A 19,833-nucleotide genomic window follows, 5' to 3' on the forward strand; every position below is an offset into this window, starting at 1 on the left:
ATATGATCTTTCATTATTAAAATGATATCGACATTAGTTACGTTACTACTTAATTTAAATTTCTTTAATTATAATCTAATTTTAACAATTACTAACCAATTTTCAATTAAAGCTAACTTTAAAAAAAATACAAGATCATAGTTAACACTAAGCACATTGAAACTTTTATACATATCAATTAATTTTACTATTTAATTTAAAACTAATTCCCAAATTTGTAATTAATCCTACAAAAACTTTTTAAATAACAAATGAACTAATCTAAATTAAATCTAACTAATCTTAAACTAAATTACATTAAAAAACTTTAACAAATCAAATCTTGATAACACAACTAACTTACATACTTTAAATAATAAAAAAATAAACTAACATACTTAATAACTAAACTAAAACTAACTATATAAAAACTAAGATTTATTTCAAAACACTATAACATCCTAATCTAATTTCTAACCTATCCCTACACCCACATCCACATAGTCCCCCTCAAAACCTAGCGCCTACCTATCTGACCAAAGGGTGGAATGAAAAGTTTTATCCATACAAAATAAATCTACCTCCACTCAACACTTCCTAACCACTAACCTAGTGCCAACACATCCCTTCTTCATGAAGACTTGCGCATTTCCAAGTGCTTCCCATGGGTACAGTGCGCTACCCAAGTGATATTACTCTCTGACACCAACTACCAAGTGATGTGCTGACAAGGGATGGAAGGCAAAGTATAATTTAAACAAAGCAATCAAATATCCTCACAACACTTCCTTCCCTCTAAACTAGCGCCAACCCATCTCTTCTTCCATGAAGACCTGCACGCTGTCCCACAAGACTATACCTGTGTCAGTCTTGTCCCCCCCCTTCTTGTCACAAGTGGGAGCCAAGTTGGCGCTCAAGGGGAAAAAGACTAAGTTTTTTTTTTAAATAAACAATTTTGTTTTAATCCATCCCATCTGTGAAATGAGATCAGCGCGCCAAGTAGAAGGAAGAAGGGGTTGGGGTGATGTCACCCCATCATGACAACGTTGACTTGCTTTAAAACCCCTTTCTAAGACATTTCCAAATGTTGGCGCCAACTAAGGGCACCGGCTACGGTGCAACATATTTGCACCGTGCCGTTTGTGTTTCCGTCAGTCTCCCCACTCCTCTGAGGCACCGGCTACGGTGCAACATATTTGCACCGTGCCGTTTGCGTTTCCGTCAGTCTCCCCACTCCTCTGACGGCTTCTCCGACATGCACGCTTTCAACTCTCCCGCACTCTGTTGAAAGTGCTGGTACATTCCGGTAATGAATATTTCCATTATGTGACGATGATCTACCAACTTTATAAAGAAAAAGGTTTCATTATGTGACAATGAAATATAATATTTGTATAAGACAGACAGCTGTGATATATCGTTGAGAGTTTACAAAGAACGGCCTGATATTTTTCGAAAAGTAAGATGTCTCGTATGACTTTTGAGTATATCTAGATTCACATACTTCTTGTTTTTCTATTTGAAAAATGTGTCTAGAACAATGGCAAATTCATTTTCAAATAAAAAATTACTTCAAACTTTTCATTTGTGGATATTCAATAAATAGATAAAATTTTGTGGGATAGAAAAATGTAAAAGAGGAGGATAGGAGAAGGGAGACTAAGAGTGGTTAGTTTCATTTGGTTGGATTAGATATTTTTTGATGTTATAGATTGTTTATTTATATAAATTTTTAAGAGTATGTTTTTTATCAAGTAAGATAGATTTAAAAAGATCTTAAACTTCTTACATAAAAAGGATAGAGCTTGAAGCACAACCAAATGACAACAAACAAATAAGAAGAAATACTAGAAGACTACAAAAGACAAATATTAGAAAAATTGGACCGACCTACTCAAAATCAAGGTGGATGAAAAATATATTCCAACGAACTTATATGAAAATGAACAATTGGGAGTCATTAAATCATTGACATAAACATCTACCACCCCTAAATCATTATATGGAGAATCCATCATCAAAAAATCTATTGAAAATCTTCCTTAAACATCTACTTTGCAAACCTCCTTAAATATGTCTTCCGAATTAAGTGTTATGTCCTACTTTTAAATGCCTCACCCACTCTAACACAAGAATGATAGATAAATAGAGAGTCTTCATAGTCAATCTCTTGCACCCAAGTTTCAAATTTTAAAGATAAGGTGATTTGAGAGGGAAGCTCGTGAGTTTTTTCCACAAACACATAAAATCTAGTGGAAATATTATTCTTGGCAAAATAATTTTTATATGGTTAGTGAAATTAAATTGACTTTCGTAATTAATTAATTAGATTTAAATAAAGCTTCTTACTCATCTTATATTTCAGTATTAATTTTATCTAATTTCTTCAATCCTAATTTTTTTAACACTTCACTCTATAGAAATATTATTCTTGGCAAAATAGTTTTTATATGGTTAGTGAAATTAAATTGACTTTCATAAAAAAGTAAATCAAATCAATTTTTTTACAAAATTATTATATTAAAAATTACAAATTTTTAAAATTTGTCATATAGTTTCCATCTTTTTGAACTATAGACAAAAAAAAAATATTACACACTAAGAAATGTAGAAGAAAAGGTTGGTAGTAATTGTAAACCCTAATTGGGACATTAAAATATACTATATGTTTTTAAAATAGATTTTTTTTTTTGTTTCAACTTTATCATCTATTATCATTACCATTCTTCCTTCATCTTTCTTATTTCTTTATTTCTAACAACTATATATTCATTATTTGAGTACTCTCTTTAAATTTAATAATACAATCTTTTAATTTTTCTATGTTCAAAGATTATATTATTAAATTCAAATAAGTAACCATTAGGTTATTCAATAGTAAATTATTTAACTTCAAAATTACATTCAAATGATAGCCATATCAGAATTAGAGTTATAGAAAATATTTTATACTTATATATTACAACTTTATTTTTATTCAAATGAATAGCTTAAATATTTCTTTCTCTCATAAATTAATAGTTAAAAAATCTTACTCACACTATCTTCCATAAAAAATATTTTATGCTTTTTTAATAATTTAATACTTCTTAACCATATAACAATTAAAATATTAGAATTTTTTTTTTATTCGTAGCTTTAAAGGGCTTTTAGTGCTAAATGTGGAGAATATAAAAACATTAAATTATTTGATTTAAATTATTAGATACTAATAAATGTAGAAAAAAAGGTTGGTAGTAATTGTAAACCCTAATTGGGACATTTCATGTTGAATACTCAGTTCGTCAAGGTACAGGTCCTTTCTCCTATTTTTTTGTTTCATTCTAATTTAAATTTGACACTCACTATATTTCTTGAAATTACATTGACTTTCATTATTAATTAATTACAAAACTAAATAGTTGAATAAAAAAGTATTTGATTTAAATTATTTAAATTATTAGAGAATAAAAAAACATTAAATTATTTGATTTAAATAAAGCTTCTTACTCATCTTATATTTCAATATTAATTTTATCTAATTTCTACAATATTAATTTTTTTAACACTTACTCTATAGAAATATTATTCTTGGCAAAATAGTTTTTATATGGTTAATTTAATTTCACTAACCATATAAAAACTATTTTGCCAAGAATAATATTTCTATAGAGTGAAGTGTTAAAAAAATTAGGATTGAAGAAATTAGATAAAATTAATACTGAAATATAAGATGAGTAAGAAGCTTTATTTAAATCTAATTAATTAATTACGAAAGTCAATTTAATTTCACTAACCATATAAAAATTATTTTGCCAAGAATAATATTTCCACTAGATTTTATGTGTTTGTGGAAAAAACTCACGAGCTTCCCTCTCAAATCACCTTATCTTTAAAATTTGAAACTTGGGTGCAAGAGATTGACTATGAAGACTCTCTATTTATCTATCATTCTTGTGTTAGAGTGGGTGAGGCATTTAAAAGTAGGACATAACACTTAATTCGGAAGACATATTTAAGGAGGTTTGCAAAGTAGATGTTTAAGGAAGATTTTCAATAGATTTTTTGATGATGGATTCTCCATATAATGATTTAGGGGTGGTAGATGTTTATGTCAATGATTTAATGACTCCCAATTGTTCATTTTCATATAAGTTCGTTGGAATATATTTTTCATCCACCTTGATTTTGAGTAGGTCGGTCCAATTTTTCTAATATTTGTCTTTTGTAGTCTTCTAGTATTTCTTCTTATTTGTTTGTTGCCATTTGGTTGTGCTTCAAGCTCTATCCTTTTTATGTAAGAAGTTTAAGATCTTTTTAAATCCATCTTACTTGATAAAAAACATACTCTTAAAAATTTATATAAATAAACAATCTATAACATCAAAAAATATCTAATCCAACCAAACGAAACCAACCACTCTTAGTCTCCCTTCTCCTATCCTCCTCTTTTACATTTTTCTATCCCACAAAATTTTATCTATTTATTGAATATCCACAAATGAAAAGTTTGAAGTAATTTTTTATTTGAAAATGAATTTGCCATTGTTCTAGACACATTTTTCAAATAGAAAAACAAGAAGTATGTGAATCTAGATATACTCAAAAGTCATACGAGACATCTTACTTTTCAAAAAATATCAGGCCGTTCTTTGTAAACTCTCAACGATATATCACAGCTGTCTGTCTTATACAAATATTATATTTCATTGTCACATAATGAAACCTTTTTCTTTATAAAGTTGGTAGATCATTGTCACATAATGGAAATATTCATTACCGGAATGTACCAGCACTTTCAACAGAGTACGAGAGAGTTGAAAGCGTGCATGTCAGAGAAGCCATCAGAGGAGTGGGGAGACTGACGAAAACGCAAACGGCACGGTGCAAATATGTTGCACCATAGCCGGTGCCCCAACTAAGAGGGAGATAGTTAATGCAAAAAGTTTATTTGGTGGGAGAAAGATATTTAGGATATTAAGTTAGATAGTTATTAACTTATACATTTTCATGTTATAATATACTTATATTTCCTTTTAATATCTAATTTTAAATTTAAGAATATTTTCAAGAATATTTTTTGTTGCAATATGACATTAAATCTCAAGCCCATACAAAATTCAAAGGGCTTTTGCTCTAGGAAAGTATAAATTTTTTTTTGTGTCATTTTTCTCTAAGTGTTGAAAATTTTAAGAACAACAACAAAAGCATAAAGATAAATTATTATTTTTGTAAGTATGACTACCAATTTTGTCCATTTATCAAAGGAGGGTATATATATAATTTTTTTAATCATTGATTTTCGCTAACACCTAGTTAAGCCAAGAATTTAATATCTACTTAAAATAACATTGGAAGATTGATTTTTGGTTTACAATAATCACAAATTTGAACCTTCATTTATAACATAATTTTCATTTTCAACATATAAGGAAACTTGAAATTTTGCCTAATTGAACATCATCATTTCATCTGATTTTTGATGTGCATCCATATAACCAAAAATTTCAAGAAAACTCATGAGAAGCAATAATATTCAATCACTATTTTATTTGCAACTTGATTCAAGGGCTCCGTCGAGAAAGAACCAGGAAGAAGACCTGGTGTCGTTGCCATTACAACAAAGTTTTTAAATACAATTTACATAGGATTCCAAATCCTGAAATTACAACAATCCAATTAAATTAACTTCATGACCCTTATCAAGGGTTCCATATCATTTTCGGCAATACATTACTAAGATCGTGGAGGGAACAAAATCTGACCGGGTGACAAACAAGCATGACCAAGAGACAAAATCAAACATGCATATTCATACTAGGTTTTCACAACAGGATTCACAATGAATCAAAACTAGGGAAAGGTGGATTTTTCTAACAAGAGATGTTAGACACAACACCAAAATAGATGCCCAATCAGAGCTATAATTCAAGAACTTCCATTCTTCCATTTTAACATGCCAAAACTCCTACGAAGTTTGTGCTAATAGGTAGGGGTCCATAACACCCTACCGTCTCTCCCTCTTCTCATCTTGAGAAGAGACTCTACACTGTTGGAGTCCAACTAAAAAGACCTTTCCCAAAATTGGCCACTTCTTCCCTATCCAAGAGTGAGTAATGCCAAAACACCCATACAAGAAAAATTTGAAAGTCAAACAAAAACATGAAAGAAAAGCATTCAAGAAACATGGTTTCAATCCTTCCCAACATACCCAACATACATACAAGCATACAAATAAACAATCCCAATAGCATAAGCATGAAACAAGCATGAACAATCTGAACAAAGGAGATGAAGAACTCCTACCTTCACAAAGAGGTTATGGTAAATGAACAATTTTGAGAAGAGCTTTTCCTTCCTTGCCTTCAATCTTCGAAGACTTCTCTCTAAAAGTAGAGATTGGGTAACAACAAAAACTACTCCAAGAAGGGCCTCTAAATAAGATCCAAATTCAACCACCAAAAAGGGCAATAACTTCCTCCACTCACCTACAAATCTAGAATTTTCTAACTCAACCAATCCTAAGGTTAACCACTGAGTGGAGTTGAGTTTATGCAACTCATGGTAACCACTTTCAATTTTCGCACAAAGGCAAAAATAGACTTTTTGAGTGACCTCAAAAGTCAACAAAAGGGGCTTAGGGGGTGGAAAATGCCCCCAACCCATACCCATACCCCTTGGGTTTAAAGATTTCATGTTTTAAAGCCTTAGGAATTGATTTGGAACCAAACAAAAGCTAGTAATAATTAAGACCATCTAACAACTCTAAAATGTAGATTAAGCACTAATACAGATTAGGGGTGACTAAACTTGATTAAGAAACAAATTAGCAAAAATGAGACTAAATCTGACTTAGGTCCAAAGCTTACAGAGATAAGCCTAACTGGCTTGCTGGAATGCATATGAAAATTCATGAGTGTCAAGTGATACTATCAGAACATAGTTACGAACATTAACATTTACTGATCATGAAAAGATACATTCATACATCTCACAAAATAATTAAGTTACGAACAACAAGGTTTCCACAAATAGCACATAGGGATCAGTTCCATTCCTCTGTCGAGTTTCTCAGCTAAAATATCCTGCACACTCATTGCACACATCAATAGTCCCATAAAATCACATGCACATATGTATATACATATCAGGAAATCACATAAATTAAAACATACATCTATAAATCAGTCAGGGTTTCTCTCATCCTACTCAATTCTTAACCATTAAAATCTCTTAATCAAAGTGTTAATCCTACATTTACTTATTTCATCAACATACATATACATAAAACATTAAATGACGAACATCAAATATCTAAAAGTAACATCACACAACATGAAATAATATAATATGTTCAAAGCATCAGATAATGTCCTGACATCTCGAGTTGTAAGTATAAAAATAATAATGTATCTCTATGCTACGATGGGTCGAGGCGAGGCCTCACAAAGTCAATATCATGTTTAAAGTTCCATCAAAGGGATGTCATTTAACTGAGATAATGAGAAACAAGAAAGTTTCTCATAGGAATGACATTTAACTGAGATAATGAGAAACAAGATATATGCAACATAATGGATAGTGTTGATGAACCTAGTCACTAGTTGTAGTGCATTAGGAGATTCCAATGTTAACAACAAAGAAATATAAATAGTTTTAATCTAATGCCACATATGACCCTTCGACAAACAAGATGTCAAAAAGCCCAAAGGGGCAAAACAACTATATGAGACAACAACCTATACCAAAATGATACCAAAAAAATTCAGTTACATTCAATTACAACATTGTAATCATATTATCATTCTTCTAATGATATTCTCATTAATGTATTTGACTTTCTATCGTGCCCTATTATAGTTTCTGGAAGGAAAACTCCTAAAGTTGCTATGTTCTTTTTATGTATAAGGAATAAAAGTCCATACCTTTTATTTTTATGTTATTTATTTTTATAAATGTAATATAAATATAGTTATGATGTGTTATTTTATTTATTTGATACATGATGGATTGATATTATTTTTAACTATGTGATGTACACAATGTTTATCACTTTTGAGTAATGATAAATTCTTTGTTGTGATGTTTTAAATATTCAATCATTACTCTCATAGTCAAATTTATTTACAAGTGTCCAATATAAAGCCACTGTAAAAATTAATGTACAATTCTCCAAGTCAAGTCTTTGTAAAATAACTATCATATCACTTGGTGATACAACAATAATTAGTTCCAAATGGTGAAATATTGTCCTCTCTCTTTTGGATAGGGTCCTTCTCCCACTCAATCTTTATCTTTTAGTTATATTATAAGATTTTTTTTTTTTTACAAGATCTAACATTGGTTTCAAGACCCTTTTTCCTTTTGTCTTGTGAATTTAACCACCTTAAGTTATGCTTGAGGGGTTGTTGGTGTGGAAGTAGTATTAAAAGACTATCTTATGCATATACTAAACAAACATTAGTAGGAATTTTTATTTTTATTTTTAAAGTTAATGTTTCTCTAAATGTGTCATAAAATTTCTTTTCCATATCATTTATTCTTAGGAAATGTGGATTTTGTAAACTTACAACCCCACTATTCTTAATGTATTTTAAAAGATAGATCTCAAAAAAATTGTCTTCAAAATTATATATTACATCTCACATATATATTTCAAATTCTAGATTTTTTCAAGTGATTATTTATCTATTGGTGAAGCTAACTAATTATTGTTACAATTGAATTAACCTACAAGTGTACAATATTAAGCCACTACAAAATAAATGCATGACTCTTCTGATTCAAGTCGCTACAAAATAACTATCATATCACTTGTAGATACAACAATAATGAGTTCCAAGTGGTCAAATTTTGTCAAGATGGAGCATTAATAACAAGATGTCCATAGAATAGAGCATTGAAATCATTTATTCTATTCTATAACTCATTTGACAAGATGTGTAGTTTTCACCTTATCCATATCCCAAAAGAATCAAAGCATGGGCCTACAATTTTAACTATATATGTAGCCCTCCCATCATTCAAATATCTTTGTTAACATATTCATAGCATGTGGATAGGAGCTCCTATGGTGAATAACAAAGATAACTCATCTAAACATTAGAATTACATTTAACAAGTTTTAAGAATCCCATCTTTGGAAGAGTAATGGCCCAGTTATCAAATACACACCTAATAGGAGTGCTAAAGATTATAATTATATAATTGTAATTTTATTCAAATTAGAAATTGCACAAAGTAACATACCATAGAATTGTATGTTGTAAAAGCTTATAGTTTTTAACATAAAGATTTCGTTTATTTTAGGAGAAAAATCCCTAACTATGAAAATAGTACAATCTCAATAACCTCTAGCTTTGATATTTTAAGTCTAAGCTTTGTAGAGAGGATAAGCCCAAAAGCTCTCTAACTCAAGGGATAGTTGATTGCTAGAGAAAAAAACACACGATTAGAAAGCTAAAACCCATTTTTTTAATCTAAAAAGCATAATGGTAGGTAAACCTTTAAAGAGTAAAAGACATTACTTACTACAACCTAAACATGTATGTTTGAAGGAATCAGCTTTGCCTTGCCAAGAGTAAAGGAAAATACTTTCCAGCATCTAGTTTACACTTTATGTTGAAAAGAAATACCCTGGCCTTGAGAAAATTACCCTTCCAATGTACCACCTATATTACAATTAGGTGACCTTGTAATTAATCAAATTTGTATGCACTCTCACTTGTGTGTTTTAGGCAATCATATTTCTATTGCATATTGCCAAAGATAGATGAGAAAAATGAGACAAATTAAAATTATTCTATAATTTGGTAGAAAAATTATGTCACTAATAATTTGTAATCCTTGGCACATAATTCAGTCATCTACATTATCAAAGCATGATGTTTTCCAATGCTTTTGTGGGAATCTCTCTAGAGAATATTTGTGGATAACCTCTATTATTCACTAGAAAATGAATAATTTAATGTACTGTTAGATAGCCAAAAGCTACATGGGGGATTAGATCAACTCAACTCTTCAATCTAGGAAATTAGAATTTATTTCATCCACATCCCTATTTTCTATAGGAAATTTGCACATTCTCACCAAGGCTTAGATGAGGCATCACATATATGAAAATCAAAAGGTATAGTTACACCCTTAAAAGGAGGACTCTTAGCAATGAGATATCAAGATGTTGATTTTTAATCTTGAATTAGATGATCAATTGTGATTGTTATATAAAGTACTGGAATGATTTCAATAGGATAATGATCAAGGGGGATTAAATTTTGATAAATAGATATGTTAAATATGACTGAGTATGTTGGCCTTTCTTGTTTAATAGGGTGATCAATTGTGAATTGTTATAATATTTCAATAGTAGAGTAGTTATGTTTAATTCAATCAAATTTTTTTACTACATTTAATAGGGGAAGGTATAGAAAAATAAATGTAGATCTACAAAGGAAATAGAGAGATAGGAAAATAATGGGAGGGACATATGAATGAATGTGAAGAGGGATGTGTATTTAGAGATAGAGAGATAAATAGAGGGGCGGGAAGAAAGAGGGAGAAGATATAGGGAGATAGAAAGTGGTATATATATATATAGATATATATATATATATATATATAGAGAGAGAGAGAGAGAGAGAGAGAGAGAGATAAGTACACATACATATAGACATGAAGATGAGAAGAGATAAAGAGTGAGAGGAAAAAATAGAGGAGATAGGTGGAGGGAGGGAGAAATAGATAGAGATTTAAATGAAAGAGAAAGAGAAAGATATTTGACCATCTAAATGGGGGAAATACATTAGGGATAGAGAGGGATGAAGAGATAAATAAATAGTGATACCAATAGAGGTAGATGTGGTCCAGGAAGTACAAAGATGTAGATATTTAAAGGATATAAAAGAGGTGATGGAGAGGGATGGATAGAGATAGGGAGATATGGATGGATAGAGATAGGGATAAATATAGGGAGATTAAGAGATAAAGATAGAAATAAATCTTGGGATGTGCATAAGAAGAGATAAAGAGGAAGATATAAATAGAGATCTGAATGGTGAGATAGATTGGCAAAGAGATAAGAAAATATCAACAAGATGAAAAAAGTGATTTAAAATAAGACAAATACATAATTAAACTTCTATACATATATAACCCCATTGCACATTAAGATCCAATTGCTAATACATTTTACTTTTTAGTTTGCTGGATGGCCATTTCCTTTTGTTAGCAGTACAACTATTGCAGTTCACTGAAATTAGACCAGTGTAGCATTCTGCACAGTAAGAATTCACATGTAAAAACTGAACCAAAGTCAACCGAGAAGGATTAGATGAGTTTGATAGAAATTTCTTTTTTAAATGCTTCTCTGACAATTCTTAAAGGTTGGTGGCAGAAGTTAATGTTCACCGACTAAATAGAGACTGTTCATTTACATTAACTATCCAACCTGTCTTGTTCAACAACTAAATAAACACTGCTCATTTTCAAATAACTCTCCAACGCGTAGCTTGGAATCACATAAGCGGCACAGGGACTTTGGCCATGGGAATATTATTGGTAAGCCTTAATTTCACCGTTCTTTTTATAATTCAACGCAAGAGTAATAGTGCTACTGCAATTGAAGCTCGAGATACATTTTTTCTGGGCACCACGCTTAGCAGAAATGAGAGAATTATCTCAAAGAACGGCACATTTGAGTTGGGATTCTTCAGCCTCAACGGAAGCAACTAGTATATTGGCATCTGGTACGCCCAAATTCCAGAGAAGACGTATGTTTGGGTGGCCAACAGGGAGACTCCCACCAAGAAACAGCCAGGCATTTTGAAGCTGTCAAAAGATGGTAATCTGGTGCTGTTCGATGCAGAGGACGCATCTATTTGGTCAGCCAACACAACAAACAAGGCATCCCGGGCTGTGCTGTTGGATTCTGGCAATTTCTTAATGCTGACCAGTGTAGGCAATGAGTCTAATATTGTTTGGCAGAGTTTCGACAATCCTGCAGATACCTGGTTGCCGGGGATGATGTTCGGTGGATATCATCGAAAGGTATTTTCATGGAAAAACTCAATGGATCCTGCTCCTGGGCTCTTTTCCTTTGCCATGGATCCATCAGGGGCCAAACAATTTGTGCTCACATGGAACAATTCTGTACAGTATTGGGCGACTAGAATTTGGGACGGCAAAATATACAGTGGAGTTCCAGAAAGTGGACTCAAACAAACCTTGATTTTCAGCATGAAGAAGAACAGATCTGGTTTGTTTCAATCGTATACGTTGGTTCCTCCCTTCAATGCACTTGTACGTTTCGTTCTTACTCAGTTCGGGGAAGCAGAGGAGCGCATATTCGATGGCAGTAAATGGATCCTTCCTTGGTTTGCTCCCAGAGATTAATGCGATGTTTATGGTGCCTACGGTATCTATGACTCTATAAATCTTAAGCTCTGCAGCTGCGTGGAAGGCTTCAAACCCACATACAATCACGACTGGGTTTCCCGAGATTGGGCGTCCAGTAGATGTGTTCGGAAGAGCCCATTAAACTGTAGCACCGATCAATTCATCCATCTTGGCATAACATTTCCCGATGATTACACTCTCTCATACCCTGCAATAGCCACAAAGAAAGATTGCGAGGAAGTCTACCTGCGCAACTGCTCGTGCACCGCATTTTCTTTCAACCCGCCTTCAGGGCCCTGTAAAATATTCTGGTCTGGAGATTTTCTCAATATGCGCAACTCTACTAGATCAAATAGTAATTCTAGTATCTTCATTCGGATAGGACGTGCCTCTCAAGTTTCAAAGAAAGGCAAGATTACCAGAACTATTGTGGGCAGTGCTTGGTGTCATTGGTGCACTCACGGTGGCTCTGATTTTCTATTTAATTTATAATTCGAGGAAACGTCAGCTACAATCGATAGAAAGGCATGCGGATTCCTCAGACTCTTTTCTCAAAATGTTTACTTACAAGGAGTTGAAAACTGCAACAAAGAATTTCAGGTGCAAGTTGGGGAGCGGAGGATTTGTGTCCGTATTCAAAGGCTCTCTACCAGATGGCACAGTCATGGCCGTGAAAAAGATGAAGGGACCTGGACGATATGAGAAGCAATTTCGAGCAGAAATCAGTTCCCTCGGAAACATACAACATGTCAATTTGGTCAGGCTTCGAGGGTTTTGTGCACAGGGATCTAAACGGTTATTAATCTATGATTACATGTCCAACGGCTCTCTCAATTCTTTATTGTTTACAAATAAATTGAAAAATAAACGAGAAGTACTCAATTGGAAGACCCGATTTGGAATCGCATTAGGCATTGCAAGAGGGTTGCTTTATCTCCATGAAGAATGCAGAGATTGCATAATTCATTGTGATGTTAAGCCTGAAAACATTCTGCTGGATGGTAATATGTCACCGAAATTGGCCGATTTTGGGCTGGCAAAGCTCGTGGGTAGAGATTTCAGCCATGTGCTGACTACTATAAGAGGAACAAGAGGATACTTGGCTAGGATACTTGGCTCCAAAGTGGATTTCTGGTGTTCCCATCACTCCCAAGGTTGACGTCTATAGTTTTGGTATGACCATTTTCGAACTCATTTCAAATGAAGAAATTTGGATTTTAATGTGCAAAACTCAAGTATGTTTTACTTTCTTCCATGGGCTAGAACTCAAGTTCACCAAGGGAACATGATAAATATTGTGGAGGAGGGTGTTGTAGAGGAGGTAGACATGAAAGAGGTGAGAAGATCATGTGTTGCATGTGAGAAATATATTAAATTAAATTTAACACTCACAACTCTAAACCTAAAATCTTTTCTTGGCACATGAAGGTGCCGAGTGCCAGTTTTGCTCTCAACACTTGATGGTGCCGAGTGATAGGCAACAGGTGCTAAGTTGGCTCAGCACAAGAAGAGCTCAGCACACAAAAAAATGCTCGACACCAGAAGAGCTCAACACACAAAAAATGCTCGGCACCAATGGATGCCGAGTGAGCTCGGCTCCAACTAAGAAAGAGGATGCTGAGTGTTCTGTTTCAAATTGAATAAATATAACTTAAAGAATTTTTCAACGTGAATGCTTTCACCATTAAAACCAGAGAGCCAAGCTTTAACCTTTCAACCAAGTTTTTCAAATACAATGAATAGAAGAGGAAGAACAATACATTCAAGTATGCCTGCTTGCTTTTCTATTCAACTAAGATTTAAACTATTACAAAATTTGAGAGCATTTGGCTTCAACTAGAAAATTCTAAAGTAACCCTAAACTGATAATACTTTAAACTTCAATAAACTTTTAAACTTGCAGCTCTAATGGCTACATACAAAGGTGCCTAGAGCAATCACTGCTTCAACAAGACAAAACAAAACAACAATAAACTCACAGAGTGAACAGGGGAAGTACGTGCAACTGCAGGCACAAACTTGTTTTCTTCTTCTTTCTTTGCTCTGGTCTGCAACTACTAATCTGCTTGATCTACTTGAAATTTGAATAATCTAACTAAATAAATATGAATGAAGAAACATTCCCTTTTGTCACATTCCATTTTCTCCCTCATTTCTGATTTCAAAAATCTCACCCATCGTATTTATGTTTCGATCTGTTTTGGATGTCAAAGGTGGTAGGTGAGCGTTTGGCTCTAGGGGCAAACATCAATTGCTGAATTAAATATTTCAACACTCCCCCTTTGTCCCAAGCCAAACAAACAAGGATCAGTGCTGATCCAAATCAATTACACCAAGACACTCTCTTAGGTATACAAAGATCCAATGCCTAAAGGCTTAGTAAAGATGTCTGCTAGTTGCTGCTCAGACTTACAAAATTCTATCATCATATCCCCATTCTCCACCAACTATCTGATGAAGTGATATCTGATCTCAATATGCTTTCTTCTCCCATGGAAGACTGGATTCTTAGACAATGCAATTGATGAGATGTTGTCACAATAAATTGTGGTTCCATCCTCTTGCCTTTCATTCAAATTTGTCAAGATCCTCCTTAGCCAAATTGCTTGACATGCTACTGCATTTGCTGCTATGTATTCAACCTCTGCTGTAGATTGAGCAACAATGGGTTGCTTCTTGGATGCCCATGAAATTGCACCCGATCCCATGTGAAACATGTATTCGAAAGTGCTCTTTCTATCATCTAAACTTCCAGCCCAATCACTGTCAGTATGACCTACCAACTTGAATTCATTTGATGCAGTATACAAAATTCCAAATCCCTTGGTACCTTTCACATATCTTAGGATCGTCTTTCCCACTTGCCAATGGGAATCTTTTGGTGTTTTCATAAATTTGGAAATTAAACTTACTGCATGCATTAGGTCTAGTCGAGTTGCAGTCAAATACATTAAACTTCCAACCATACTCTTGTATAGTGTTGGATCCACTCTTTTGCTATTGTCTTCTTTGCTCAACTTCAGACCTACTACAATTGGTGTGGGGGCTGCCTTACTGTTTTTCATTTTGAATCTCTCCAAGATCTGCCCTACATACTTTTCTTGAGAGATGAAGATGCCATCATGCATTTGTTTTACTTCAATGCCTAGAAAATATTGCAAGAGACCTAGGTCTGTCATTTCAAATTTACTTTTCATGGCCTCTTTAAACTCACCAATTAGAGCCTTGTCATTTTCAATAAAAATTAAATCATCTACATACAAGACAACAATCAATACATTACCATCTGCTGCCTTGATGTAAAGAGTGGGCTCACCATTGCTTTTGCTAAAGCTATTGCTCATCAAATATGAGTCAATCATACTATACCATGCTCTTGGAGCTTTCTTGAGCCCACAGAGAGATCTCTTCAATCTATATACTTTGTTCTCTTCAGTTGCAACTTCATAACCAAGTGGCTGCTCCACATATACTTCTTCTTTCAATACACCGTTTAGGAAGGCGGACTTCACATCCATTTGAAATACCTTCCACTTGTCCTGAGTTGCAATTGCTATGACAACACGCACGGTTTCCATTCTTGCAACTGGGGCATATGTCTCATCATAATCTCTTCCATACTGTTGTTTGTATCCCTTGACTACCAACCTTGCCTTATGCCTATCAACTTTTCCTTCAACATTGCATTTGGTCTTATAGACCCATTTCACTACAATCACTTACTTCTTGGGAGGCAATTCAGTTAGCTCGCATGTCTCATTCCTTTCTATAGCATCTATCTCCTCATCCATGGCCTTACACCATTTCTTCTCCTTAATAGCTTCTTCAAAATTTATTGGATCACTATGAGAAAATAATGCAAAATTAACACTCTCATCATAATCTTCATACCTTTCATCTTGGTATATCTCCCTAAGACTTTTGGTCTTTCTTGGTAACAGGGAGGAGAGTGTGGGATCAAAATCTTCACTGCTGCTGCTTTGTCGACCAGCTCGGTCTTCACTGTTACTCGGCACTGACACTCAGTCATACCTAGAGGAGCTCAGCAATGACTGAACCTGCTTGCCTTTTCTTTTATTTTCTCCTTCTTCTTGCTGTTCATTAGCATCTTCTTCTCTCATAATTGGCACTTTACTTGAAGTGCTTGGTGACTCATCAGTTGGACTATACAACGACTGATTTTCAAGAAATTTCACATCTCTTGAAAGCAACATCTTCAATGGGTCATACAATTTGTATGCCTTTGATTCTGAACTGTACCCTGTGAAGATGCACTTCACACCTTTTTTATCTAATTTCTACCTTTTCTCTTTAGGCACATGAGCATATGCAACACATCCAAACACCCTTAGGTGTTCAACTATCCATCTTCCTCATGACCATGCTTCCATTGGAATTCTATCATGAACTGCCTTTGTAGGACACCTATTAATTAGGTAAATTGCTGTTGCCACAGCCTCTCTCCAAAATTTAGTTGGAAGACCTTTCTCTTTCATCATGCTCCTTGCCATTTCAACAATGGTGCTATTCTTTCTTTTAGCCACTCTATTCTGATGTGGTGTGTAGCTGGCTGTGAGCTCTTTCTTTATGCTATGTTTCCTGCAAAAATTTACAAAAGAATTGGAGGTATACTCCCCTCCTCTATCTAATCTTAGGACTTTGATGTAGTGTCCACATTCTCTTTCAGCCTAGGCTTTAAATTCTACAAATTTATCAAATGCTTCAGATTTATTTTTAAGAAATACATCCATGTCCTACGACTGAAATCATCAATAAATCTCATGAAATAAGTACTCCTCCCAATGGAAGTAACTTGCATAGGACCGACTAGGTGAGTATGCACTAACTCTAATGGATATCTAGCCCTCCTAGAATTTTCAGAATTAAAGGGAAGCCTATGTTGCTTACCCAAAATACAAGCCTCACACTTGTCACATGAATTTCCTATGCGTGGCAAACCTTCTAGCATTCTTTTATTTGATAACAAATTTAAACCAGCATAGCCTATATGACCATACCTCAGGTGCCATAGCCGTGAGGGGTCTTCAATCAAACTCCTTAGAGTTGATTGTGTGGGAGGTGTAGCACCAACCTGAGATGAGAAACATGTCTCTATCTTCAAGGGAATCATTATGTTCTTTTTCATCTGAACTGCTGCAAGTAAATTCTTGCTCCCATCTTTTTCATGGATGACAGACTTGTCATTCTCCATCAGCACCTTTTATCCATTTTGAATGAGCTGACCAATGCTCATCAAATTGTGCTTCATACCAGGGGCAAAATACACATTTTTTATTTCCTTCTTCTCACCTTTCTTGGTGCATACCATAATAGATCCTTTGCCCACAACTAGTAGGGTTCCATTGTTACCCATCTTAATTTCTGATTTGAAACTCTTGTCAATGAATGAAAACAAGGTTTCATTACCACTCATGTGGTTGCTACATCCATTGTCGAGGTACTAAACCTCAAGGCTTCCTTCTTCACCAACATTACACATGATAAAGGTAGTGGCATTATTTCCACTTCCCATATTCACATCAGTCATATTTTTTTGTCCTAATTGATCATTTTGCTTCTTTCAGCATTCATTTGCATAATGCCCATATTTATGACAGTAGTAGCATTCTACATTATTCTTATTTGAGTTGTAATTTTTCTTACCTCCTCTTGAAGTATTTTGTGAGCTACTTGCTCCATCTGCTCTTCCCGAGCTTTCTGCTGCAACATTCTTTTGTCCTCCATTACCTCTGCCTCTGCCTCTAGAGTTTCTGCCTGAGCCATTTCTTCCTCTCCCCCTTCCTCTTGGATTTGACTGAGCTTTGAATGCTTGCTCTTGGGAAGAAGAAGATACAGATCTATTGATCCTATGCTCATGGGTTTGAAGTGTACCCATTAACTCATCCATTGTCAAAACAATGAGGTCTTTTGCCTCTTCTATGGTCATGACCAAATTGTCATATTTATGAGGTAAACTCTTCAATATCTTTTAGACTATCCTCTGCTCTTGATAGTCTTCTCCATTTGACTTCAATTGGTTAATCACATTGGAGGTCCTTGAATTGAAGTCTGCAACTGATTCGTTCTCCTTCATTTGAAGGTTCTCAAACTGCCTCCTGATGTTCTGTAGCTTTATAGTACGGACTTTATCAGTCCCCTTGAAGTTCATCTCAAGGATATCCCATGCTTCCTTTGCATAATTTGCTGCTGCAATCTTTGAGAATACTATCTCTGTTATTGCTACTTCAATAAGACTTAATGCCTTTGCATCTTTCCTCCTTGCCTCTTTCAAATGAGTCTTCTATGCATTTGTGAGAGTAGCATCCTGAGTTGGGTTTGTTACATCATTGAACCCATTAACTATAAACTACCACAAATTATTTGCAACCATTATAGTCTTCATCTTCTTTGCCCATGTATCATAATTTTGTTCATTAAAGGATGGTGGCTATTGCCATATCTTTCTTGCATCTCTTGCCATGTCAAATATCCCAAGAAAACAAATGCCCTGACTCACTGTGGATGTGGGGCCTCAAAGCTCTGATACCATGTGAAAAATATATTAAATTAAATTTAACATTCACAACTCTAAACCTAAAATCTTTGCTCGGCACATGAAGGTGCCAAGTGCCAGTTTTTCTCGGCACTTGAAGGTGTCGAGTCACAGATTGCTTGGCACTTGATGGTGTCAAGTGACAGGCAACAGGTGTTGAGTTGGCTTGGCACAAGAAGAGCTCGGCACACAAAAAAATGCTCGGCACCAGAAGAACTCAGCATACAAAAAATGCTCAGCACCAATGGATGCCGAGTGAGCTTGGCTCCAACTGAGAAAGAGGATGACGAGTGTTCTGTTTCAAACTGAATAAATATAACTTAAATAATATTTCAACGTGAATGCTTTCACCATTAAAACCAAAGAGCCAAGCTTTAACCTTTCAACCAAGTTTCTCAAATACAATGAATAGAAGAGGAAGAACAATAGATTCAAGTATGTCTGCTTTCTTTTCTATTCAACTAAGATTTAAACTATTACAAAATCTAGGAGCATTCAGCTTCAACCAAAAAATCCTAAAATAACCCTAACCTGATAATACTTCAAACGTCAATAAACTTTTAAACTTGCAGCTCTAATGGCTGCATACAAAGGTGCCTAGAGCAAACACTGCTTCAATAGGACAAAACAAAACAATAATAAACTCACAGAGTGAATAGGGGAAGTACATGCAACTGCAAGCACAAACTTGTTTCTTCTTCCTTCTCTGCTCTGCTTTGCAACTACTGATCTGCTTGATCTGCTTGAATTCTGAATAATCTGACTGAATGAATATGGATGAAGAAACATTCCCTTTTGTCACATTCCATTTTCTCCCTCATTTCTGATTTCAAAAATCTCACCCACAGTATTTATGTTTCTGTCTATTCTGGATGTCAAAGGTGGTAGGTGAGTGTTTGGCTCTAGAGGCAAACATCAACTACTGCATT

General features: G+C 34.2%; 1 protein-coding gene across 1 annotated transcript in view; it reads left to right on the top strand.

Moving 5' to 3' along the window:
- Nucleotides 1–1,063: 1,063 nt before the first annotated feature.
- LOC149566931 (G-type lectin S-receptor-like serine/threonine-protein kinase At2g19130) overlaps nt 1,064–19,833 on the top strand; it is a 40,163-nt gene continuing 21,393 nt past the window's right edge. The window contains exons 1-5 of the mRNA XM_089816577.1: nt 1,064–1,262; nt 1,383–1,438; nt 11,689–12,329; nt 12,405–12,649; nt 12,789–13,417. Of these exons, the coding sequence (XP_089672703.1) occupies nt 1,064–1,262; nt 1,383–1,438; nt 11,689–12,329; nt 12,405–12,649; nt 12,789–13,417 (1,770 nt within the window). The remainder of the gene's footprint in view (nt 1,263–1,382; nt 1,439–11,688; nt 12,330–12,404; nt 12,650–12,788; nt 13,418–19,833) is intronic.

This window comes from Cupressus sempervirens, chromosome 3, assembly GCF_028749045.1.
Source record: "Cupressus sempervirens isolate cs-2001-9-10 chromosome 3, ASM2874904v1, whole genome shotgun sequence".
Lineage (NCBI taxonomy): Eukaryota > Viridiplantae > Streptophyta > Pinopsida > Cupressales > Cupressaceae > Cupressus > Cupressus sempervirens.